At 31.3% G+C, this 22,290-nt stretch overlaps 1 protein-coding gene across 7 annotated transcripts; it reads right to left on the minus strand.

Moving 5' to 3' along the window:
- Window positions 1-1,703: 1,703 nt before the first annotated feature.
- LOC145260574 (SUN domain-containing protein 3-like) lies at window positions 1,704-22,202 on the minus strand. Of its 7 annotated transcripts, none has more exons than XM_080118850.1 (10): window positions 22,004-22,202; window positions 18,958-19,022; window positions 16,225-16,365; window positions 15,754-15,870; window positions 14,664-14,737; window positions 13,965-13,999; window positions 13,185-13,326; window positions 8,953-9,030; window positions 7,736-7,941; window positions 6,443-6,557 (listed from the first exon to the last, which is right to left on the minus strand). In XM_080118850.1, the coding sequence occupies exons 3-9, from the start codon at window positions 16,298-16,300 to the stop codon at window positions 7,915-7,917; spliced, it is 549 nt and encodes a 182-aa protein (XP_079974976.1). In that variant the 5' UTR covers window positions 16,301-16,365; window positions 18,958-19,022; window positions 22,004-22,202; the 3' UTR covers window positions 6,443-6,557; window positions 7,736-7,914. The 7 variants fall into 7 exon arrangements, with proteins under 7 accessions (XP_079974978.1, XP_079974971.1, XP_079974974.1 ...); XM_080118851.1 differs by having other exon boundaries at window positions 7,736-7,928; window positions 22,004-22,200; XM_080118849.1 differs by lacking the exons at window positions 6,443-6,557; window positions 7,736-7,941 and having other exon boundaries at window positions 7,951-9,030; window positions 22,004-22,200.
- Window positions 22,203-22,290: the final 88 nt, after the last annotated feature.

Consider the following 22,290-nt stretch of genomic DNA (forward strand, 5'->3'; position numbering starts at 1 on the left):
ATTCATACATTTTGTCATTCCTTTGAGACATCGCTCCTTGTGGCTTGCCTGGGATACCCTGATTCAGCTCGGTGAATCGCTTCACCTGGCACCTGATAGGTGTGCACTAATGTTTAATCACAGTTTGCTGAGGCCATTGCTGAGTACCACCCTTGACAAAGCATCACTTGTATATAGTTCCTTACTAGGGATGTAGTGAATTGTGTATCCATATCTCATTAAATGTATCAGAAATCTCTGTATTGTTGGTGGTTGTTCACCGAAGTTCTTGCTGCCTGGTAGTAGCACTGGTGCTTTTTGATCTCTCTCCATTGTGAAGTGTAGTCCAACAAGATAGTGAGAAAAGTGTTTACAAACCCATGTTATCGCTAGGGCTTTTCTATTTGGGTATAACAAATTTCAGTCTCTGACATGGCTCGTGAAAGGTTTTGGGCTAACTTAAATAATTAGGTTTATACTCTATTTATCTGTTGCAAATATATTCTCGTTTGCTTTTGGGACTACCACCATGGGAGAACAACATTCAGTGGGTTTGTCAGTCTTGCTTATGACTGCCAGCTTTTCCATTCTCGAGTTCTGTTTGCGTTTTCTTCATTAAGGATAATTGTAGTGAGTATGGACTCGCATCCAAGTGTAACGGTATGTTATATTTTTCCCAAAATGTCGCCAAGCTTGTGAACAGGTCTGGTATTTCCTTTGTTGGATTAAATGATCGTGTTTTGCTCCTGATGGTGTATATAAGTTTGGGTGGACAGTTGCAAGGTTTAGTGCTTCAATGGTTGGCCTACTTAACAACAGAACCTCAAGATAGGGGATAATAAATATCCACTGTTTTGTTGCAAGTCCTTTATGTTGCAGTGATCATTTCAGTCACTTTGAGTGGAATATGTCTCGGATCATGCAGGGTTTTGTGGTCATGTGAGAGAGCTGGTAGATCCCACCTTAGTTTGTAGATGCGTTCATGGATTGTGGTTACATCTGCCCCAGCACTGGACATAATGGCCAATCATACCGTAATTGTGGCAGGTGACCTAAATGGTAGGGCATACACGATACATGATAGAAGGTCTTGTTACCATTGCAGTTCTGCTGCTGTGTATGCTCTTTCTTCTCTTGATCCTCATAGTAAGATTCTCATTTGGGTTTGGTCTTGTATTTGCTTATCTGTGAATTGGTGCAGGATGACTGCTAACATAACATTCAAGAAGCTGTTGCAAATATATTTTCTTCAAGATTTGTGGCAAAGTCTTTTAAACCTATATTTGCTCTGCCATCTTGCATGGTAATGAGACATGGGTCAAAACACTTCTGATCTGCTATGATTTCAGTATAATGATCAGGTTCACGCAGGATGACAAATTATATATATATATATATAATGATTAGTGCTTAAAGAAAGTATGTCGCGCGGAATAAATAAGGCAAAATAATGAACAAATAAAGCAGCAAAGAAATCAGTTCACAATGGGAATAAATTGAGGAGAAAAATATTCGCGTTTCAAAGTGAATTTGTAAATACTTTTTGTTTTCATTTTTATTTTTCAAGTCGATCTTATAAATGTTTGCACCAAAAATAGAAAAAGTATACAAAAAAATAATATTTAAATATTTTAAATATGAGGGTTAATAAATAATTTTCAATTAATAAATATTTTGTTTTTGAATTTAAATTTCATAAAAGACAAAAGAAAAACAACTTTTTATCAAAAGTAAAAAAACTTTATTTGAACATTTATAAAAAATACATGAAGATGAAAAATATTTACATTTCAGAATTCATAAATAATCAGAACGTATTTACAAATTGATCAATGGATGCAAAACAGAAACATTTTTTCTGAAGATTCAACAAAATTGAAACAGAAAATAAACTAATTGGAATTCACAGAGAATAAACCATTTGGCCAATGAAAAGTATTTACAATCTACCCATAATTGGGTACAAAAAAAGTAGTTTGATAGCAAAATGAAGCAAAATATTAAATATTTGTTTACCCAATAAATAGGAAATTCAGAGTTGAGTATTATACAACAATGAAAGGTTTCAATTCAATCATTCTTGTGACATGAAAAAATTAAGAGAAAGTTAAATGAATGCGAAGCCTTGAAAGGTTTGCAATTATTTTAGACATATTTTCCTCAAATATAGATCAAATACAATCTGATAATTGTTGTTCCTATTCATTCCAATTATAGATTAGGGAATTTACTTTAGGTGTACATGTTTATATTTACCTTAGAATTTTATTTTAGTGTTCATAATTAACGTATGTTTTAATTTATTAAGATTTTTTAGTGGAGTTTAAAATTTTGGATTGGAGATGAAAATACGTCTTGTAGGTGTATGTTTTTTTTTAGTTTTCTTCTTATTCTATTTTTAACTAGCATATGCATCTTGGGGTTCTTTCTGGACAAGTACTAAAATAACAGTATAGATTTTTAACTATCAGGGCCAGGAAGAACTCCATGTACACGGAAACGATAGAGACAAGTATATTCCAAATTGCCATGATTGCTGGTAATCAGAAGTTTGACGAATTGTGTTCCTTTGACATTTGCCACCTGAAATAAAAGAAATGAAAAAACATGAAACATTTAAAAAAAAACAACAAAAAAAAACTATTAGAAAAATTGAAATAAAAATTAATTTGGTGAAAATGATTTCATTGGAAAAAACAAACTATGTACATGTGGAAAGAATTGTTGAATAGTTTCGTCATTATCTTTGTAAGTAAAGTTCCCTAAAGACTGCTCTATCATCATCCGGTTTGGTTAAACTCTGAAAGGAAGTAAAAAAAAAAAGAAGATGGAAAAAGTTTGAAAATCAAAAGAAATTAAATTTATTAAATACTTGTCTGTAAAAAAAACTTTTTCATATTAAATTATTAGTTTTATATCAATATTGAATTATTATTATTATTATTATTATTATTATTATTTTTATTTTTATTATTTGTTGTTATCATTTTTATTATTCTTATTTATATTTTTCTTTTTATTATTATTGTTATCATTTTTATTATTATTTATATTTTTCTTTTTATAATAATAATAATAATAATAATAATAATAAGAAGAAGAAGAAGAATAAGTTGATCCTAATTTTTGTATTGCTTTTTGAATTTTTTTGACAGAATCAATTTCGTTTCAATTAATCTTCATTTTATAGTTTTTCCCCTCATCACTGTTAATTAAATTTTGTACTTGATATTTCACAACTAATATTCTTTCTTTATTTATTTTTTACTCTTATTTACTCTAATCATGTCTGCATTTAATGACTATGTTAGAGATAAAAACTGCGACAACTTTGCAAAATAAAATAAAATCCAGCATTGCATTCGATTGCAGATGATTTTTTTGGGGGTAAAAAAATTATACAGACAAGAAAAGTTTCAATCAAAATTGTAATGATATAGTTGCATTGCACTCCTCCACCTCCCAATAAATTATTTTTAAAACATTATAATAAATACTTTTTTACTAATAAATAATTTTCATTTTTAAAACTTTTCAATAAATCAATTTGCATCAATAGATTATTGTTTAAAACTTCCGATTAATTATTTTTTCTGAATAAAATTTTTTTAAAACATTCAATAAATTATTGTTAAAACATTCTAATAAAAAAATTTTACCAATAAATTATTTTTAAAGCATCCCAATAAGTTATTTTTCGGTAATAAATAATTTATTTTTACTTAATAAATTTTCTTTTAAAACATTCAATAAATTATATTTTAAAACATTTCAATAAATTATTTTTAGAATATTTGTTAGACATATTTTAAAATTATGCACTCTGCCTTTGCACTCCCTCATATTTGAGCACCACCAGAAACGATACCTAAATAAACCCAATCACATTAGTTTGCCCATACAATAAAAATGGCAAATGAGTATAGTGAGTTTCCACTTACACCTAATTCGGCATAGCCTCCACTAACCATATTTTCTTTCAAAAAAAAAAAAAAAAAAAGACCACAATTCTAACTCTAACCTAATTTTAAACTCCAGATGATCTATAAATTTCCCAATAAATTTGTCAAAAACTTATGCAAGGTAAAATAGTAACATTTAGATTAAAAACATCTTTTTCATTAGAGGTAATAATTTTTAAGATGTAGAAAATAACGTAACACAATAGAAATTGATCCAGTCAAGAAAGATCAAAAGGACCATTTTTATTTTAATGAGAATAAAATATTACCAGATAAAGTATTTTTCATTTTAGTCAAACATTGTCAATATAAATAAGTTACTAAAATGAAGAATCAAATATTCATTTGTAAAGAAAAGTAAAAGATTTAATATTAGAAAACAATAAAACAGCTGCACTTACATAAACTGAGAAATTTTGGGGTGCACTCTCAATATGTCCAAAGGGAGAGATGGATTTAGGAATATGTTCTATGCTGAAGACAGTAATTTTAATCTTATGTGATAACTTAATCACTAATGTTCCAGTACTGCCTTTGAAGGGCCAACATTCACTGACATTGACATCAGCCTAAATCAAGAAATAAAGAAAAAAAAATACAAAATAAACACACAAGTTACTTTTCTTATTGCAAATATTTTGATCAGTGTAACATCTAACCTTTGTGTGAATCTTTTCAAACATGGAAATCTTTATGCTCCCAATTTTCAAAAGATTGCTCAGAGGTTACATAGTCTGAAACGATAAAGATGAAAATAGTTATCCAAATATATATTCTTACAATTGAAAATCTCTCTTTATCATAACATTTCTCTTTATAGTTCTCTCCTTTTCCCCCAAAAGGACAATATTAAACAGATGTTTTTGATACAACAGTGGCACTTGAGAAAATGTTTCTTTTGGTTTGTTTATGCTTATCAATATCGTAAAAATAGAGATAATTTTTAAAAATCACATTTCAACATTAATAAATATTAAGCCACATTGAATAGTTGTGGTACAGCAAAACTTTCTGTAGATGACCAATACAAAGATAGAGAGAGATTAGAGGTATCTGTAATTAAAATAAACATAATTTTCCCATATGAATTCTTGTAAATTTTTCAGACCATCATGAACACACATATATACATGCATAAATATACTGTTTTTATGCGGTGCTTCTTTTTTTATGTTAATTGTTTGCTTTTAAATATTTATTAATAGTGTTTGGTTTGCTTGTTTTGTAGAGAAAAAGTGTTCTTGTTTTTGGTTTTGCAGAACATCATTGAGTTTTGCAAAGGGAAACGAAGAAACAAAGAAATTAATCTTTGGTGCTTTTTTTAAAATTAGGAAACCAATATCTTTAGACAGCCTAATCTGTTAGTACCAGATTTAATACATAAGGATTTTAGAAATGAATAACTCATAAGTTTAAAGGTATACAAATATTACTAAAAGAGTGGTTAAGTAAATGGACTGATGAGATATATTTGTGTAGAAATTAACCATTTTAAATAGATGAATGTCAAACTGTAAGAGTACGTAAATGACTTGTAAGAATTAAATAGCGATTTGATACACACAAAGTTATTTAGGTCTAACATCGATAATCCGAGGTTATCAATAAAATTTGATTCAATCCATAAAATGTGATCTATAATTCTCGGGAATCAGATTGACAACTTCTTAGATTTATAATGCATTAAATTTGAAAATGAAGTTTTCATGAAAAACAATTTTTTTTTTTTTACTTGAATTGCAGTTCTTGGGGAATTTGCTTTATAATAAAGAGGAAGACCAAAAATACTGATGAGGGCAGAATTCTTTGTGAAAGTCTCCGAACAATGAGTACTGATCACACTGCCACCTGAAATAAAAGGGGGGAAAACGAATTTCAAAAATACATAAAAAAACTTCTACTTTAAAAGCAGCAACTCATAATAAAATGTCGACTTGAAGCGTATTATTATTTTAAATAAAAATTAACACTTGGAAATATAAATTTGTGAGCATTGGAGAATGACAGTGCTATAAAAATAATTGTTTAAATGTGGTTTGTTAGAGGACAGATTGATTTTAAATTCGTGTACTCAATATTCGCTATAATTACTCTATTTTTGAAAAAATATGATACTACAACAGACAAATGATGCTCTAAAATATAACAATCAAATTGAAAGTAAAATTTTGTTTTCTTACAGAAACAAAACATATGTTAGAACTCACTAAATAAACAGGTTTATGCATTTTGTTTTGTTACAAAATCTATCGACCACACAACCAAAAAAGAACAAAGATTGATATAGCTAACTTTTAGCTTTAATGTTATTGTTTCATAGGAAATTAGAAATATATATTCTCACGATCCAAAGTATAGAAAAGTTACATTTTACTGTGAACTTATTACGTAAATAAAATTTAATTTGACAGTACAATTTTTTACTGTCACACTTTGCGAAAGTGAACTTGTGTATTTGCATAGGCAAATAAGGTCATTAAATGGTTCATAATTATCTGTGGAGATAGAAACATGGAAAATCAAAAACGCAACCCCAGATTCCAAAGCAAAATCTGACATTCCAGTTTTATCAGCATTGAACTTCACCAGAGCTTTATCAACCACGGATCGTACAAACTGGGAAATTAAAAAAATTAACAAAATTATGGCAGTTGTAAGCGTAAGAAATTTTCATGTTTCACCAGAAGACTGGGGGAGGGGGGTAGTGTAGTGTATGTTCATTCTTTATATATACTAGTCTAGCAAAACTATGATCAAAGGGAGAAATGTGGAAATACAATTTTTCTTCAAGAATATGGTTTCGTATTTATAATTGACTTTCCAAACTAAAAATTAAATTATTTTAGTAAAAGATTAATTTTATTTTATAATTCATAAGTTTTATCAAATGAAAGTAAACAGAGCGAAATTAATGGAAGGTTGGGATTTATTTTACAGCACATCAACTCTTTTAGGGTAATTTTGTGTGGCATAATGTATTTATAATCATCTGATCAGTTCTAAAAAGTTATTTGCTTTTACATATAATTGCTGGGAATTATTTGTTCTTGTTCAGGTCATTTGAGGTAAATAAAGAATACCACAATGTGAAAAACGAAACTCATACAAGATTCGAACCTGTGCCTCACTTGTACAAACGCACAGGAACTATTTTCAGTAAGTTCAAGTTTAAATACTTACCAATTCAGAAATGCCAGGATTAACCTCAGAGATATAAAAAATAGAATTTGTTTTTTCTTTGGCCATCATCTCTTGAAATTTCTTTGTTAGAGATGTGGTCCAAACACCCAATTGACTGTCTAATTCAGAATGACTGATGTAATTGCCCTGCAGCCAAGTCATGAGAGTCTGTTGCACAACACTTTCAGCCATTCCATTGTTCTCATCAACATTTCCCCCCAAAACCTGGACAAAAAGAGATTTGATTTTTTTTTTCTTAAACATTATTGTGAACGTGTTTGAAGTTAAAAATTAAAATAAAATATCATATATTTTGAATCATTCAGATATCATATAGAAACTATAGTAAAAATATATATAAATAAAAGAACATATACATATGTACTAGCTGTTCCTAGCCGGGGTTGCCTGGGAGTCATATTACTTAGATATTTTTGTTTTGTTTTCGTTTTCCTTTCACATTTTTTGTAGGGTTTTGAAATTTTATGAATATCTGATCGCACCACTCGAATAGAACACTTCTTTAAAACAATTCATAACATTATTTTGTATTCTAATCATTTTAACATAAAAACAGAAAATAAAACTGAACAGAAGTCTGATAAATAGTTTACCTTCAAGAGAGCAGCATAAACTTCCTGTTTGATATTGGAATGAATGGTCGTGGCATTTTTGCAGCAGTTTTTGAATAAGTTATAATATTCGTTTTGGATGTTTCTCATGTGACTGAATTCAACAATAAGGGTTTGAAGCGATTCTTTGAGAAGTTTAATTTTATTTTTATTCTCATCACTTACTGAATTTTGACTGCAAAAGAGAACTGGTTAAAGTTGATGTTAACGGTTGTAAAAGAAAATTCAACTTTTATTCTAAACTCAAATTAAGAATAAGAATATATTCAGGAAAAGGAAAATATTTCCATAAAAATCATAACAAAATCCCAAAATTAATGAAACTTTATTCTGTCAACTATTTTAAAGGTAAAGGAGAACAAACATAAAAAATGGCTTGAGACACAGTGACAATTTAGGAGAAAGTATTATTTTATTAAAAAAAAAAATAATGGAAACTATGAAAAATTAGAATTTTATTTTTAACCCAGCCATAAATGAATAATTCTAAAACTGGAGCTTAATTTCATAACATAAATTTTTCTCAGTCCATAGCTTCAGTTTTATAATCCCTTTGAAAATATTTGGGGATCCGACCTCTTGCCTCTATTAAAGTTTTCAAGTATCACTTTATGAACGTATTATTGGATGGTTATTGCAACTAGTTAAACAGAAAATTATTTCAGAAAGTAAATTTCAAATTATACACAAATAAAATAAACGCATCAGTATTAGACGTACTTAGAGAATATAGAAGAGAAACAGTAAAAAATTTGAAAAAGATGTGGAAAATGAAACTTACCTTTTTAATGAATTCAAGAAATTTGTGTTCATAAAATGAAAAAAATTAAAATCATAAATTGGTGAACTTGTCTTTATTATTTTAGAGTAAGGCACATTTTCTAACGCCATAGTGAGGTTTAGTATTTATTCCTATATTTTTAGCAGATTAGAATGCTTGAGTACTTGATTAGAGGTGCAGCTTCTGCTTTGAGTATGTTCAATTCTGACTGCTTAACAATATATCTTCTCTTGAATTGTTTCATTTTAAGATGAAGTTCATATAATTTATTGTTTAGGAACATATCCTATATGGTCTGCCATTTTTCTTTTGTGCATTTTATGATCTTATTTTTTTGTTGGATGAAGAAGAAAAGTATTTGTATATTCTGAAAGTAAACACGTCATGCAGAATTAGAATAAAACGTCAATTTATTCACCTCAACATTTGTCATAAGGAATTTCAAATTTTCATTCACAGCTTCAAAATGTTCCAACTCTTCTTTTATCCAAGATTCCTGAAATAAAGAAAAGCTAATCAGATAAAAAGAAAAAACAAAAACGATGTGTTTGAAGAATATACAAAATGCATGAAAAACTCCCCGGACAAATAGGATGTCATAAATTCAAATTATAAATCTAATTATCATTGTAATGACATTCACACTGAGTGGTTTGAACCAATTTCAAATGAGTTCACTACATTACGGGTCAAAGTGGTTCAGCTCTGTTAATCGCCATGTTTTTCATACACCTAAAAACTATTCTAGAAGCATATGTGGATAACAAACAAATTATATATATGTGTTTTTTTTGTTTGTGTGTGTGTGTGTGTGTGTGTGTGTGTGTGTATAAATAAATTATATGTATCAAAGTTTTTTTAATTCTTAAATTCAAAATTATTCTAGAGGGAATTTAAATGGAGCAATTGTTTGCAAACACAATTTTACAAATTTCAAATTCACAATCAAAATATCTGCCATATACACAGTAGCGTCCAAAAGTTAAGGAACGATCGATCATTTTTTTTTAATGGCTTCTAACTTTATCTATGAAAAAGAAAAAAAAAATTTTTGGTGAATTTTCCAATGTTTAATAATGGTAGTTAAAGAAAAAAACTTTTTTAAATTTTTGATTTTAATACATATTAGTTTTTTTTTTACATATAAATAAATTTAATTAAATTACAGGCGTCCAAAAGTTAAGGAACGAGGGAAATTCATTATGAAAAAATAAAGAATCCTTTCAGTATTTAGTGAAAAGCCCCTTGTTTTCAATCTTTTTTTTTTTTTTTTTTTTTTTACAAAGGCATCACCACATTATCAAGGCCCAGAGGCCACTCAAGGATAAGGGTTAAAGAGTGTACAGTAGAAGTTGGTCAATATAGTAATCATTAGTAATGAAAATTTGGTAAATTTAATAACTTATATGGAACGGCTCATCAAGAACTTATTTACTTTAGACTTGAACAAAACCATATTGTAGTCAGCCGGAAAGCAGGAAAACGGAAGACAATTCCACAGGCGTGCAGTTCTAAGAAAGAAGCTTTGTTCATGGAATCTACGTTTAGGTTTAGGCACAGATAAAGAGTGGGGGAAATTATTGATAGTGTTTACAGCTAGACGAGTGTTTCTTGTGAAAGTTTGGCGAGGGGGGACCATAGATTGAAGCTCAGTTGAACACTTTCCATGAAAATAACGATACATCAGAGACAAACTCGCAACATCTCTTCTGTGAGATAGAGGTTGCAAGGAGGAGAAAAGGACATCTCCTACGAGGCTACGAAGTCTATTTTGAACTCTATCAAGGCAGGACAAGTTCTTTCTAGCAGCTCCTGCCCAGATGTGGCAACAGTATTCCATCCTTGGACGTACCTGGCTCTTATATAGATAGAGAATAGCATCAGCAGTGAGATATCTACTGGATCGATAGAAAGATCCCACCATTTTTCCAGCGGCCTTGGCAACAGATTTGATATACGTGTTCCATTTAAGATCAGGAGTAATGGTCAAGCCCAGAAGCTTGTCAAAACTTGAGGCCTCCTGAAGACGAGAGCCATTCATTTCAATTGATGACAAATGTGGATTAGAATGTTGATGATGTAAAGAGAGAAGCTTGGTTTTAGATGCATTAAAAGTAACCAGCCACTCCTTTCCCCATTGTACTACGTGCTCAAGATCAGAGGAGAGAGAATTGGAGAGAACTTGCTCGTTTACTGTCTTAGATGTGGTACCATAAATGGTAGTGTCGTCAGCATAAATGTCTACAAATGATGTAAGGATATGATTTGGAAGATCATTAATGTAGATCAGGAAAAGAGTTGGGCCCAGGATGGATCCCTGAGGGACACCGGCATTAATATTGTGAGCTTCTGATTTTTGCCCCTCAACTACTACTCTTATGAATCTATCAGAAAGAAATGATTTAATAATTGAGAAGACTTTTCCAGCTATACCATAGCTAGCGATCTTATGAAGTAAACCTTTATGCCATACCCTATCAAAGGCTTTAGATATGTCAAGAGCAATTGCCCTAGAAAGATTGCCACCGTCGAGAGATTTGCTAATCCTATGCGATATAACTGTAAGGACATCTGCTGTAGATCTAGCAGAACGGAAACCATATTGAGTGTCACTAAGAAGGTTATTTTTGTTGAGATGTTTGATTACTTCTGTATTTAATACAGATTCTAGCAACTTACTCATGACGCACAGGAGACTTATTGGCCTGTACTGAGAGGGGGATGAGCGATCACCTGAATTCTTAAACACAGGGCATACTGATGAGATTTTCCAGGGAGATGGGAAACTATTCTCCTTAAGACAACGTTTAAACAGTTTTGTAAGTATGGGCGCTAGTTCAGGTTGAAGTTTTTTGAGTACTATAATTGGAATACCATCAGGGCCAGTTGCTTTACTGGAATCAAGGTTTTTGATTAGTTTGGCAACATCACGTACAGATATACGTATATCACATAGCGTGTTTTCTGATACAAGAGGAAATATTGGGGGTTGGCGGTCTTGGTCGCAAAGGGTAGAATTAGCTGCAAAGTTCTTGACAAAGAGTTTGGCTTTGTCTGATGCTGACGAGATTACCTCAGATCCATTGATAATAGTTGGGATGGAGCACACACTTCTGTTCAGGATTCTGTTTGCTATTTGCCAAAACTGGTGGGAACCAAGCCGCTGCTCAGCTACTTTGGACTTAACAGATTGAGCATACAACTCTCTTGCGTTCCTTATTACTTTCTTACAATGGTTGCTGGCAGTCCTGAAAACGGCTTTAGTTTCCATACATCTATTACGTTTGAAGCAGTGGAAAAAGTGATTTCTGTGCGCAATGGCAGCAGCACATTCTGGAGAGAACCATGGCTGGCTGTTAGGTTTTTGCTGAAACTTTTTAGAGGGTATGAAATGGTCAATACCTACAATTAACCATTCAGTTAGGTCTAATACTATAGAGGACACATCCTTTTTAAACATGGAATGCAGAGGTAGATCAGATATAAATGTACGGAAGCTATCCCAGTCAGCCTTAGTGTATCGATATACTGTACGATGAAGAGGTACGTCTGGGGACTTATTACATTTCATTTTTATCTTAATTGATACAACAGAGTGGTCGGAAGATCCAAGAGGCGACAGAACAGAAACTGAACATAGTTCAGGGCAAGTTGTGAGAAAAAGGTCTAGTAGGCTCGCATACTGGCCGTCATAATCGGGCACACGGGTAGGTTCCTGAACAATCTGAGTGAGGTCATAGGCAATGGAGAAATCATGACAGAACCTCCCCTCATCATCGGTCTTGTTTGAGTGGGTCAACCATTCGACGTTGTGAACATTGAAGTCTCCACATACGTGAATGTTAGCTGAAGGATAAGTAGAAAGGACTTGGTCAATTTTCTCAGATATGCTTTGAAAGATAGTAACTCCGCTGTTGTGGGGGCGATAGAGAGTAAATATAAATGCAGTAGTGTGAGCTAAAGCAACCCGGAAGCACATATAAGGTAAGTTAGGATCTTCCCTGGAGATGTCCCTCCCACATGGAAAGCTATCTTTAATATAGGCACATATTCCATGCCCATGGCGATCTTGGGGGTCAGATTTAGAAGTTAAGTTAGAGTATCCTGTAATTGCAAACTCATCAAGGGAAATAGCCTGTCCAATGCCAGTTTCACTTAAAAATAAAAGGTCTGGTTTAGTCTCCTGTAATTGGGTTTCAACCTCTGGAAGGTTAGAACGTAGACCCCTGATGTTGGAGAAGGAGACATGGTAGTAGGGGTCTACGTTGGAAGTTGGAGAACCGGGTTTAATCGTAAAAAAATGGGAAAAGGTTCATTTTATTGATGAATCTAAATTTAATCTTTTCGGATCAGACAAAAGACCACATGTCAGAAGAAAAAATGGAGAAAGGCTGTCCCCTAAGTGCGTTAAAAGTACAGTAAAATTTGGAGGTGGCAGTATAATGGTATGAGGCATGATATCTTTAAAAGGAACTCTTGTGAGAATTCATGGAAAAGTTAATGCCCGAATGTACAGAGAATTGCCCCCCCCCGGCTCTATTCCGATATATCACATTAATTCATGACAACTGATTTTTTTTTGCATTCTAACCATTCCAACATCAAAAGTGACAGAAAATGAAACTAAATAGAATTCTAATCAAAGTTTACCTTTGCCAGAGTAGCAGAAATTTCCTCTTTGACATCAGAACGAATGTGACTGAATCCAGCAAGAAAATCAGAATGAAGAGATTTTTGAAGAGATTTTTTGATTGTCATTTCATATTTGTTCTCAAAACTTTTTGAACTTTGGCTGCAAAAGAAAAATTATTAAAGTTGAATTTAATCATTGAAAAATAAGTGGAATTTTTATTCTTTGAAAATGTTACAATTGATAACATAATTTTTTTAAAAGGAAATATAGTTGGGAAATCAAGAAACAATTTATTTTGGTTCATCTACTCATTTGTGATGTACTTGCATGAAAAAAAATGTAATATTTAAAATGGGAGCTTTTAAGTTGTAAAAATGAAAAGTGCTTGCAATTTTGAAACAAGTTTAAAAAAATAAAGGACATAAGTCCAAATAGATCAAACTTATAAGATTTTAAACAGACATTCTTTATGCATAGAGAGGACCGCAATGGAAAAACAAATCCGTGTAAAAATTATTTTCTTTATGAAAATAAAACTACTTGATCAATTTATGTGATTTTTTGAATATATTTTCTTTCCATCATGGGTACGTATACATACATATTTTTCTTTCTTTTTTTCATATGAGGGAAACTCTGGGAAAGCAGCAAATTAAATTATTTCGTGAAGTAAATTTGAATTTATTTATGCACGAGTAAAATAAACACACCAGTGTTATACGTTTTTAATATGCAGAGAGAATATAGAAGGTACATAATTTAAAAAAAAAAAAAGATGTGAAAAAAAAAAAATTTACCTGTTTAACGAACTCAAGAAATTCGTGTTCAAAGGCTGGAAAAAATATATAAATCGGTGTTTACTAAGAGAAACTAGAAAGAAATAAAAAAGGTGAAAAAGGGAGGAAAGTAAAGCGAGTGAGGGGAGGTAAAAAAGAAAGAGAATTGCATATTCTTACCTCAAATATTTTAGGAAATTGCGACATATTTGAGAGAAACAGAAAAATATCAAGATAGAAAAAAAAAAAAACAGATATACATAATCCTCTTCTTCATAATAAAGAAATTATACCAAAAAAAGCAGGTAACTGGAGGTAATTCACCTATAACTGGAGATATGTCACTGGAGGTAATTCACCTGTAATGAGAGGTATTTCACCTATAACTGGAGGTAATTCACTTATAACCTCCTGTGCAACGTTTTCATTTGCTACTAATATACAGAAATGCATCTTATAATTCTATATAATGTCAAAAATTATTATAAGTTTTTATGATCAAAAATTCCTGCAACAAATTAAAAAGTCCAAAACTAAAAAATATGTCAATCATCCATATCGATAAATATTTCAACAGATTTGCTAATTTGTAATTCTTGGCTTTAAATTTACAATTAGGTTAGTCAAATTATTCTCACTATTTTCATCTTTGCTCCAAGCATCATTTTTAAATAACTTGATAGAATCCAAAACGTGTCATAAAAAAAAGGCAATACTTACAAATGATCCACAATCCACTGAGCAGCACCAAAATAAATATGGGTAGACGGTGGGTAAGTCGACCAGAAGTAACACTGTCAACAAGATGAGAGACATGATTAGAACTGGAAAGTAGACGTTTATATTATTTAACATGGATTTACATATACATATATATATATATATATATATTACAGAAGAGTCACAACTTATCAAGGCCTTAGCATGCTTTGCTTGATCGTAAAATATGTTTAAATACAATATAGATTGTAGACCAAAAACTTACAAAGTAGTTTGATAGAGACTATTCCACAGACAGACAATGGCACTTTTATAATATGTATATATATTTTCATTATGTGTAGCCTGAAAACATCCTTAAATCATTTATGGTAGAACGAGTTGTGTTTTAATTATTAATGAATCTTAATTAAAAACAGTGAACGTTTTAGTTTTAACACACTGTACACTGATTTTTATCACACACACAATAAGTTATGATGAAAATGCTAAAATTAAAACTGTGCACCAACTGTTTCTAACCAAATGAAGTATTTATCTTTGGAGTTAACGAAAAGAAATAAATAAAAGGGAGAATGTTATATCAATTTAGGGATGGGCATAGATTTAACAGATTACTAGACGTGTTCTTCTCTAATAAAATCTCACTAAAGAACTTTCTCTAAAAAATAAATGTAGAATCCCTTTTAAAAGACAAAAAGAAACATTCAATTTAACGAAACCTGTTTAGTTTTAATACTTACATTGAAGTTACATTATGAGCCGTTGCTTGCATCATCCATTTAACAAGTTTCGTAACCATAATTACAGTTTTTGTGCAGAAACGTTTTGCACTTGCAAAAGAATTATTTTTTTTATTATTTCATGACAAAATGTTTCAACAACAAATTAAAAAGTACAAAATTTTGAGAAATTCTGACACCACCAAGAAAGAAAATGCAATAATCAGATAACAAAACAGATCGGATGAATTGGAAAAATGATTAATGGGAAAAAAATAATGGAAAATTTTAATCCAGTAACAAATAATTTTGTCACAAATCAAAAAAAAAAAAAAAAAGATTATAAAATATGTCTGAGAATAACATACCGTTGGCAATGGCTACAATAAAATAATAGATGAAAGCGATTATTGTAGCCCCTATGGACTGATTGGATTCTATGGATGTTGAGGCTCTTGCATTATCACCTCTGCCATCATTGTAATCTACAAAAATTTTAACAAAATCAATTGTTAACAGGACATTTACTATGAAAACAAAAATTGTAAATCTGTAGAAAATCAATTTTATAGGATTCTTTAATAAGTCAAATTAGACATTAAAGCTTTTTTAAGTGATTTTATAAAATAATTGTATTTATTTTATAAAATTACTGTATTTATCTTATAAAATAACTGCATAAGAAAGAAAGTTAAAATTTTGTTGTTTAAAGATTTTTTGATACATTTAAGGATCTCCTATATTTTTAATTGCCAACATTTTTAATTCTATGACCCTAAATCTCGAGTACTTCTAAATAGAAATGCAATAGAAATTGCTGACTTTTTTCGTCCACTTACCAATCATGCTCAATGTAGTTGCATTGTTCATAAGATAATCACCAGTTAATTCCAACTTAACTGCAGCAGACACCATCCTCTAAGCCATAAAGTATTCTTTGGATGAAGGGATACTCCTCAAATTTCTATAAGGTCTGTTTTCTGAAGAATTTTAAAAATTAAAACATTTCGATTCAAAATCAATTTTGTAAGAATGTACTTGTTAACCACTTCCATTTTGTCCTAAAAAAATTTCAAAGAGCACAATAGCATATTTGCTTTCTGTCTTTTCTCTTACTCACTTTTCTGTTTGCCTTATTCTTCTTTGTTCATAAAGTCTTTTTTGTTTTTTTTTTACATAGGCATCACCACATTATCAAGGCCAAGAGGCCACTCAAGGATAAGGGTTAAAGAGTGTACATTAGAAATTGGACAATATAGTAATCATTAGTAATGAAAATTTGGTAAATTTGATAACTTATATGGAATGGCTCATCAAGAACTTATTTACGTTAGACTTGAAGACAACCATATTGTAGTCAGCCGGAAAGCAGGAAAACGGAAAACAATTCCACAGGCGTGCAGTTCTAAGAAAGAAGCTTTGTTCATGGAATCTACGTTTAGGTTTAGGCACAGATAAAGAGTGGGGGGAATTATTGATAGTGTTTACAGCTAGACGAGTGTTTCTTATGAAAGATTGGCGAGGGGGGATCATAGATTGAAGCTCAGTCGAACACTTTCCATGAAAATAATGATACATCAGAGACAAACTCGCAACATCTCTTCTGTGAGATAGAGGTTGCAAGGAAGAGAAAAGGACATCTCCTACAAGGCTATGAAGTCTATTTTGAACTCTATCAAGGCAGGACAAGTCCTTTCTAGTAGCTCCTGCCCAGATGTGGCAACAGTATTCCATCCTTGGACGTACCTGGCTCTTATATAGATAGAGAATAGCATCAGTAGTGAGATATCTACCGGATCGATAGAAAGATCCCACCATTTTTCCAGCGGCCTTGGCAACAGATTTAATGTACGTGTTCCATTTAAGATCAGGAGTAATGGTCAAGCCAAGAAGCTTGTCAAAACTTGAGGCCTCCTGAAGACGAGAGCCATTCATTTCAATCGATGCCAGATGTGGATCAGAATGTTGATGATGTAAAGAGAGAAGTTTGGTTTTAGATGCATTAAAAGTAACCAGCCACTCCTTACCCCATTGTACTATGTGCTCAAGATCAGAGGAGAGAGAATTGGAGAGAACTTGCTCGTTTACTGTCTTAGATGTGCTACCATAAATGGTAGTGTCGTCAGCATAGATGTCTACAAATGATGTAAGGATGTGATTTGGAAGATCATTAATATAGATCAGGAAAAGAGTTGGGCCCAGGATGGATCCCTGAGGGACACCGGCATTAATACTGTGAGTTTCTGATTTTTGCCCCTCTTATGAACCTATCAGAAAGAAATGATTTAATAATTGAGAAGACATTTCCAGCAATACCATAGCTAGAGATCTTATGAAGTAAACCTTTATGCCATACCCTATCAAAGGCCTTAGATATGTCAGGAGCAATTGCCCTGAATCTGGAGTCTGGAGTCGGAATAATAATTTTGGCATATGGATGTATTTGTAGACACTTCATGTGACCACAATGTAACAATTTTGTTAATTTCTTGCCTGGGGCCACTTTTTTGCACAAAAAATGTAATTGAATTTTTTTAGAGTTTTCTTTTGTAGCATGGCTTGTGTATTTTCACTTACGCAGTTGCTCAATAAATATATAGGATGGTAACACATGTCAATCCTATAATCTAATATCGGTTTTGTTAGAAATAAATTCCTGAATAATGCTGTGAAATACTGTCCACAATGTAGAAAACAAACTGACTTTTTAGAAGTTAATTATCTTATAAATAAAACTGATTAAAGAATTTAAGTTTTCAAATGAATAATATCACTTTTGGGTAATCATTAAAAATTGTGTTCAGAGAAGAATGTGAAAAAAAAATTTGTATAGACATTAAGATGGTTTTATGTTGTTTTTTATTGAATATTAATAAATAAGAAATCATTTTGAGTTCAAATCTATTTAGCATTATGCAAGTAACTTAAAAACATGCTTGAAATGTGTCAACATTATGATGAACCAGGTTAAACTAAGTCGCCATCTTATTTTGATTTCGCTGCAATGCTTACAATTTTTTGATAGAAGTAAAATCCGATTGTATTTGGTTTGAAAGCAAATTAATTTTAATTTTATACGATTTTACATTTTACGTGTAAAGATTTTATTACTTTTATGGGATACTTTTGTTGAGTGACATTTGTAGACAACAACATCAGTTGGTCATATCACCTGCTAACAGTTTATTGGAATACTTAATGTGGAAAGATTTGGTCTTAAAATGTGTTGAAATTAAATGTTAATGTTCATTAAAAAAAAAAAAAAAAAAATAATAATAATAATAATAATATTATTAATAATAAACACATATATAATGTATTTGTCTAATAAGTTAACATTTTTTACTGTTCACTTTAATTTTTATCTAATTAACACAAATGACAGAAAATTATTATTATTATTATTATTATTATTATTATTATTATTAGTAGTAGTAGTAGTAGTAATTTGTGTTTATATAAGTTATTATATTTAAGAAACCGTATTACGTTTTTAAAACTATTGTTTTGAAATAATGTTTTTATATTTGTTACTTATTCCTAACAGGAATCAACTCTTTCCAAAGATTTACCTGAATAAACAATACTTTGTGTTCAAGGTCTTAACCAATAGGAATGCGGCATGTTGGGCTGAAAACTGAAAAATAGGCAGAAAGAAACTGCATTATTAATAAAGAAAAGCAATACCTATAAAGTTGAGTTTTTTCTCACTCTGACATTAATATTAAAAGCCTACTTTTTCTATTGCAAAAATTATTAAAATAAACTTTTCAATATACTCAGTCATCGATATGGAAGCAACTACATGAAAGTTCACTAATTTGCATATTTCTTTGCAAAACGAGTGTTGATTAATTATTCATTTTTTATCTTTTCTTATTAGATGATTGGTTTGATAGTTCCAAAGTCTAGCAGGGCCGGGATTTTGCTGTTTGTCAGGTTTGTTGGGGGTATTTACATCGAAAGGGTACAAGGGCTTGTAGTTTATCGGAGCATTCACCATTAAAATACTTGTAGAACAGGCAGAGGGATGCAACATTTCATCGATGTGGCAGAGGTTGAAGCTTAGATGACAGTTCAGACCTTATCAGGTTGGTGACTCTTTTGAACCCTGTCCAGGAGCAAGAGTCTAGCAGCAGAAGCACCAGCCCAAATGTGACAACAGTACGCCATACATGGGTGAATGGTGGCCTTGTAAAGATACAGAATACTTCCAGGCGTAAGTAGGTTTCTAGCACGGTAGAGAGAGCCCACCATCTTTGTAGCGGCCTTGGCAATGCTCTCAATGTATCTGTTTCAGCTTATGTTGCCTGTGAATATTAAGCTGAGGCGTTTAAAGGAAGTACTTTCACGTAGTGTATCTTTAGTCATAGTTATTGGTGGTAGAGAAGGTTTCTTGTAATTATTGAAGGAAACAAGCTTAATCTTGGCAGCATTGAATGTGACCATCCACTTTTGTCCCCATTCCACTACAGATTGAAGGTCATTCTCGAGTGTTTCTGCCATTTCCTTAGATATGTGTTCATTTGTTTTCCCCTGTTATAGAGCGTGGTGTCATCAGCAAATATATCCTTTTGATTTGGGTTTAAGCTGACAAAAATTGCTGCTAAGCGGTCAAAATTGAAAACAAAATAGTTGACCTTGGCAGGGTAAGTCAATAAAATATTACTCCTGCTGTTATTTTTCCAATAAGATATGACACAAGGTCTGAAAGACGTGATTGAAAAGCCAACACAAGAATCAGAGCACTCTGGCCCACAAAAATGTGTGCGCAGTCTTGTCTGTTTTTCTCTGTAAGGGTGTTTCAGGCAATTAGCAATAAACTAAACCTTTTTCAAAGTAGAAGGTAAAGTCTGGGAGGATAGATCTAAAATTGCACAAAACCATATCTCAACTGAACCGAAGAGAGCGTCAAAATGACACAGACTCTGTCAGATTGATTTTTGAGAAAGCTCCAGGTGCTTCTATACAATAAGTCCATCATGAAAAATATATACTAAAAAACATCCAATTTTTAGCGTGGTTAATTTTGCCTTTTTTTTTTTATTCTTAAGGTATGTGAACTTTATTTTTGATCTGAACACAAGAGAGAAACATCAACATTTAAAGAAAAGACAGGTACCAATGTTACAGCTGGACAACAGAAACCATTTCTTCAGAATGGTGCTTCCGTAGAATTCGGCTAAATTGTCCTTCATATTTATCTTCATCAATAATCTTTAGAACAGTGTTTCTAAATTGGAAGGGGGGGTAGTACACGGTTTTAGATTGTAGTGATGAAGGAAATTGGCAACAACAACAAATTGGCAACAACAACAAATTGGCAACAACAACAACAAAACAGTATTACTTATTGTTACTAAAAGCTACTGATGGGATATTTCCAATATTTTTTTCCGATACAATTACTAATTCCAATACAATTACTGATTCCATATTAAATACCAGATTCCGATATGATTATCGATTCCATACTAAATTCCAAATTCCAAAAACAATTACTGATTCCTTACTAAATTTCAGATTCCGATACAATTACTGATTCTGTACTAAATTAAAGATTCTGATACAATTACCGATTCCATACTAAATTCCAGATTCCAATATATTACCGATTCCCTATTGAATTCCAGATTTCGATACAATTATCAATTCCATAATAAATTTATAAATTCTCAAATATTTTACTATAGAGTTGTTATTTATCCTGATTACCATAAAAACACGTTAAATGTGCAGATATTTTCTCGGACGTAAAATTACACTTGTGGGAATAACTTATAAATTTTAGTTTTACTGGTAATTTAAAATTAATTAATATTTATTATTTTATCATTAGTACCAATATTGGAAGCTTTTGTTTTAAACAAAATTAAATAAAAAAGACAATTAAAATAATCATTTTGTTTATCGTAAATTTTCCGAATCAGATATCAATTCCAATACCCCAAAAAGTTCCAATTTTTCTGACTTCCAATTCCGATTAATTGTCCCAACACTACTAAGGTTATGTTGGATTTTCTCTCTGCTAGCGTTTGCGTTGAATTCTATCATGTTAGTATTAGTTAATATTGTTAATATTGTTAATATGAATGCATACCTTGAGTCAGACATTTTTTGAAGGTGAGAGGGGAATTTCTTTCTGATACATGATGAACTGGTTCACGGACTAAAAATGATTGAAAACAACTACGTTGCAAAACTCCAAGAAAATTCAACTGAAGAATTCTGTCCTTAAAAGTATGTTCTAAACTAAACCTTCCCCAACTTCGCATTCTGCTTTTGATGTCAGTGGTAAAAACGTGCAATCGTGCAGGTTAACAAATAGCTGCAACCAATGAGGAGGATTTCATGCAGATCAGACGATTGTGAAGCACAACTTTTGTGAGCGCTATGCAGAAGCAAGCAAATAATGTTTGAAAATATAAAATGTTTTTATTTCAATAAACAATCAATAGTAAAAACTAAAACTAAAAACAAATAATATTTCATCCAATAATTGGGTGCTTGTGCATTAAAATTAAATATAAAATACATTTTAAATAAAATCACTATTACGTAATAACGTGTCATGTCGGAATAAGTAAAAATTTCAAAATTATGAAAAAAGATCTTTACCTGTAGATCTTTATTTACTGTCTCTGTACACTGATAGGATGTGACACAAGGTCGTCAAGGAGATATTCAGCTTCTCAAAAAGGGTTACTTATCAATCTATATCTATCAGTATGTCACTAAAACTTTGTTTACCGTTGTTGACTGGTTATCGTGCACAATGAGGAATGAGTGGTAATTGTTAAAAGCTTTTCCTTTTCATAAAGAATGGTAGTTGCCAAAATTCTTTTATGACGTCACAGAAAGATGACGTTTTCTATTGAAATAAAGGGCAAGGAAAAAATTCTTTA

Source organism: Euprymna scolopes, chromosome 36, assembly GCF_053919585.1.
Source record: "Euprymna scolopes isolate OS-2025 chromosome 36, ASM5391958v1, whole genome shotgun sequence".
Lineage (NCBI taxonomy): Eukaryota > Metazoa > Mollusca > Cephalopoda > Sepiida > Sepiolidae > Euprymna > Euprymna scolopes.